At 44.2% G+C, this 5,000-nt stretch overlaps 1 protein-coding gene across 1 annotated transcript in view; it reads right to left on the bottom strand.

Annotated features, from left to right (window-relative positions):
- batf (basic leucine zipper transcription factor, ATF-like) overlaps nt 1–3,599 on the bottom strand; it is a 5,655-nt gene extending 2,056 nt beyond the window's left edge. The window contains exons 1-2 of the mRNA XM_027160507.2: nt 3,274–3,599; nt 1,754–1,858 (exon numbers count right to left, since the gene is read on the bottom strand). Coding sequence (XP_027016308.1) covers nt 1,754–1,858; nt 3,274–3,339 — 171 coding nt within the window. The 5' untranslated portion in view covers nt 3,340–3,599. The remainder of the gene's footprint in view (nt 1–1,753; nt 1,859–3,273) is intronic.
- Between the last annotated feature and the right edge of the window lie 1,401 nt (nt 3,600–5,000).

Here is a 5,000-nt window from a genome sequence, read left to right as displayed (position 1 = left end):
ACTTTTGTGGTTAAAGACAAGCTAATTGATTACTGAGAAGTGACCGGGGGGGGGAAGGCTAGCGTGTACGTCTGAGCAATAAAGTGTCCCATCAGCAGTCTATCAATCTACATGGCTATTATTTACATTGACTCATTTCACAGACAGCTTTATCGAAAACAAAAACCTCCTGATGTAACCTCATGACCTAGCTATCAAAAACCTCCACTTGTCAGTGACTAGCATAAACATCCTGAGGTAAATTAAACTGGCTAGTAATAGCATTCATTCATTCATTCGTTCTCTACCGCTTTATCCGAACTTCTCAGGCATCATCGGGCATCGAGGCAGGATACACCCTGGATGGAGTGCCAACCCATCGCAGGGCACACACACACACACACACACACACACACACACACACACACACACACACACACACTCTCATTAGCAATAGCCTTATAAAGTGAAATTAAATCATTAGCAAAAATCTCGTTATGTAACTTTGACTAGCAGAAATCTCCTGGTGTAAGTACGGCTAGAAAAAAACCTTGTGAGGTCATTTTAAATAGCCAGCAGGAATACCCTGGGGTAAATCTCACTGGATACAAAAACTGAGTTCATTAAAAAAAATCCTGTTGTAAATTTATACAGATTATTTGTACGTTTCCATTATTCTTCAGCGGGAGTAACGGCAGCATGGTGGGTGAGAGGCAAGGGTCTGCTCACAGAAAGTGAAAGGAGTGAGTAATAACACACACACACACACACACACACACACACACACACACACACACACACACACACACACACAGAGAGAGAGAGAAAGAGTGGATCAGAATATAGTAGGGTACATGATGTGGTAGGGTGGAGAAAGCCGGAGCAGAACGGTGGGGCGGGGGCAACTGAGGGAAAAAGTAGGTAGGGCAGGACGGTTTGAGATGGGGCAGGGTGGGGCAGCGGGGTTTGGTTGAGTAGGGTGGGGCAGCGGGGTTTGGTTGAGTAGGGTGGGGCAGTGGGGTTTGGTTAAGCAGGGTGGGGCAGGAAGGAGGACAGCTAACTGCTCCAAATGTGTACACTGACTGTCACAAAGCCCTGACTCTGGAGACTCCTTCTATAAACATTAAGTAAAGGTCTGTTAAAGAGAACGTCACCATTTTCAGTCTGTTTGTGTGGAACATCTGCCGTACACGTCATTCCGTTATTGAGCTGTTTACTGCCGATAACGAGGCAGAACGAAGCCATCAATACAAACCTGCTCTAGGAAATTAATCAACACCTTCCAACCAATCAGAATCCCGAATATTGTAAAAACACACAAACACTGAGTCAGAGTTTTTACATGAGAGTAATAATAAAGACGTGACTAACGGAGCACAGAGGGATTTTTTGTTTCTGAAGTGGAGAAAAATATTCAGAGAGTTGCTGAAGTGTCGAGTTCTGTAACGAGACATGATCGTGTGGTTTGTCACGCGATGTTTCCCGCCCACATCGTCTAATTAATGCCAGAAACGGAGGCAAAAACACGAGCGAGTGTGAAATTCGACAGAAGCCATGACGCATCGCCACATGCTCAGCACAGAACCATGTAAATATACGAGCTGGACAGGAGCGTTAGCATCACTAACCTTGTTAGCTTCACATACACGAGTGTCGATGTGATACACAACATGCCGGGTCTCGTTATTCCTCTGTTCAGGTTCTGTTCCCAAATGTGTGTGTGTGTGTGTGTGTGTGTGTGTGTGTGTGTGTGTGTGTGTATACAGGTTCTCACCAGGTGCAGACTGTCTGCTTTCTGCGTTTGTCTCATCCTGCTCTTCTGAGCCGCGATGCGATTCTTCTCCCTCCTCATCACTTTTCTCATGTCTTCTGATGATCCCTGCAGTAAGGTCAAAGGTCAGTCATGCATTAAGCTTAGGTGGACAACTCAACCTACTCAAACATCAACCCTCACATGGTCTCAAGAGAACCCTTCTGTAGACATCTGAGGCATGCTGTGAGCTGTGAGCTACCAAAGAAGTGTGTGTGTGTGTGTGTGTGTGTGTGTGTGTGTGTGTGTGTGTGTGTGTGTGTGTGTGTGTGTGTGTGTGTGTGCTAAGAGAACTTATTGAGGTAGTTAGACTTTATATTATCTCTATTTATATACAGATACAGAATGAGACATTTTACCATAATGTTGTCTGGTGATCAGTATTATTGTTAGCATAACTAGCAGAGGTGGCAAAAAAAGTTTGCACACTGATGAATGTGTTGGCTGTAAATGTAGGCCAGAATATGTGTGTGTGTGTGTGTGTGTGTGTGTGTGTGTGTGTGTGTGTGTGTGTGTGTGTGTGTGTGTGTGTGTGTGTGCGCGTGTGTGTGTGTGTGTGTGTGTGTGTGTGCGCGTGTGTGTGCAGGATGTAACATGTAACAATGAATGAAGGCTAGTAGAGTAGAGTTAGCATAACTGAACAACATTGGCATTACTAGGAATCGGACATGGCAGGATGTGAATGTGTGTGTGTGTGTGTGTGTGTGTGTGTGTGTGTGTGTGTGAGAGTGTGAGAGAGAGAGAGAGAGAGAGAGAGAGAGAGAGAAGTTAGCATATTGATGAATGAAAGCTAATACGGTTAGCAACATTGGTAGCAGAATTGTGGTTTGTGTTTGTGTGTTTTGTGTGTTGTCCATAACGGCACTTTCACTATCACTAAACGCCATCCTGCTGTCTGTCAATCTGTCTGTCTCTCTCTGTCTCTCTCTCTCTCTGTCTCACTCTCTCTCTCTCTCTCGCTCTCTGTCTCTCTCTCTCTCTCTCTCTCTCTCTCTGTCTCTCTCTCTCTCTCTCTCTCTCTCTCTGTCTCTCTCTCTCTCTGTCTCTCTGTCTCTCTGTCTCTCTGTCTCTGTCTCTCTCTCTCTCTCTCTCTCTCTCTGTCTCTCTGTCTCTCTGTCTCTGTCTCTCTCTCCATATTTTGTACAAAACAACAAAAAGCTGTTACTGGCTTTATGTTAACGTACACAAGTTAGATGAACAAAGTTACACATCCTGTCTCGGTGTGTGTGAGAGTTAGATAATTGTGTGTGTAAGAGGTTCAGCGTTACGGGGCCGTCCCTTCAGAGTAATGGAATGAATGAATAAACTCACGTGGAGCGATGGAGTGATAGCATTTGAAAAGCTTAGAAGATGCAAGTAAAAGAAAATAAATAGTGCAAAATAATAAATCCACAGATGTGCATGCATGAGAAACAGAGGAGAAGAGTGAGAGAAAGAGGGAGGGAGGATGGAGAGATGATGAGAAGACAGATGAAGAGTCGTACCTGTTTGTGTCCTGGTGATGGAGATTTGGTGTAGCTTGTATCATTACTGTCTGACCCCTGAGCCATACCACGCTGATCTTCTCTTTAGCACTCTCTCTCTCTCTCTCTCTTCTGTCTGTCCTATCTATATCTTGCTCTGTTGCGTTCTTGCTCTCTTCTTTGCTTGCTCTTTCTCCTCCAGTGAGTGAGCGTGTGTGTGAGTGTGTGTGTGTGCAGAGAAGTGTGTTGAGTCGAGCACAGTTCAATGCTCAATGCGTAGCAACAGTTCCTCCTCCTCCTCCTTTCTCTCTCTCTCTCTCTCTCTATCTGTGCCTGCCTATCTTCTACTCTTTCTTAACTTAGTGGTGTGTGATGTGGTCTAACTTAGAAAATCTCTCAGTCTCGACTGGAAGTCATGTGACCCTGGAAACTTTGAATTATAAAAAGACAACAAACCCCCAGAAATAATCCAGACAAAGAAAATAGAATTAACGGAAACAAAGGATTTTTTTTTTGATTTGTCATTTTTTGTGTGTGTGTGTTTTGCAGATTGCATCCGATTCTCACTGCTGCTGTTACAGAAATAAAACCTCACACGTTGTTTTATTTAAAGCTGAATATCTTCTTAACAGCAAATCTACAATCTGCTCTGGTGACTGAAGTAACTGTAAATGATTCAACATGAAATTAACAAATGCTTCAAAAGTATAAAACAGTTTGTTCTTCACCGGGGGGTCACGGTGGCTTAGTGGTTAGCACGTTCGCCTCACACCTCCAGGGTTGGGGGTTCGATTCCCGCCTCCGCCTTGTGTGTGTGGAGTTTGCATGTTCTCCCCGTGCCTTGGGGGTTTCCTCCGGGTACTCCGGTTTCCTCCCCCGGTCCAAAGACATGCATGGTAGGTTGATTGGCATCTCTGGAAAATTGTCCGTAGTGTGTGTGTGTGTGTGTGTGAATGAGAGTGTGTGTGTGTGCCCTGTGATGGGTTGGCACTCCGTCCAGGGTGTATCCTGCCTCGATGCCCGATGACGCCTGAGATAGGCACAGGCTCCCCGTGACCCGAGAAGTTCGGATAAGCGGTAGAAGATGAATGAATGAATGAATGTTCTGAGATGCTCCTGGTGTTAACGCTAATATTTTACCCCTGCACTTCCCCCAACACAAAACCCCATTAACGCTAACTTTCACTGCTTTTTAGTCACTGTTTTTTGTCACACAGAAAACTTCAGAGTTTGTATTTTATGACGTTATAAGAGAATTATGAGCTGCATTATTTTCCCCAGTTTATTGCACTAGTATTGTAGATAAAAGCTAACAGAAAGTAATGAAGGTTTAACATGATACCGGTGAGTCGATTACAGTAACGGCTAGTTTTTATCCAGAAGTGTTAAAATTTTAGTTAAAGTGTATTTCTTCTTATTTGTATTATTAAACCCAGTAAAACCCCATAATGTGTGTGTACTCTGTCCTGTCCTGACTAGCCTGCATGGGCTGAAAAGGTTAGCATCGTTAGCTCATGTTTTATTTAGCTAACTTTCGGATGGTGTGTTAAAGAATTCCAGTGTGTTTTATAGTCGTGGGTGTAAATCCGGACGCAAAGACGGTGTGTCACGTCGTCTGTTATATGACTTATATGATCTGGAAACATTCCTCTGAAATGTGAGCGAAAAGCCAAGAAGCAGTAAAGTCGTATTGAGATCAACCTAACGTTAGCGTCTGGCTGTGGATCCTCTCGCTCCGTCCACTTACA

The sequence above is a fragment of the Tachysurus fulvidraco genome, chromosome 9 (genome assembly GCF_022655615.1).
Source record: "Tachysurus fulvidraco isolate hzauxx_2018 chromosome 9, HZAU_PFXX_2.0, whole genome shotgun sequence".
NCBI classification, from domain to species: Eukaryota; Metazoa; Chordata; class Actinopteri; order Siluriformes; family Bagridae; genus Tachysurus; species Tachysurus fulvidraco.
The sequence above is the reverse complement of the archived record's forward strand: the minus strand, read 5'-3'. Positions and strand labels throughout refer to the sequence as shown.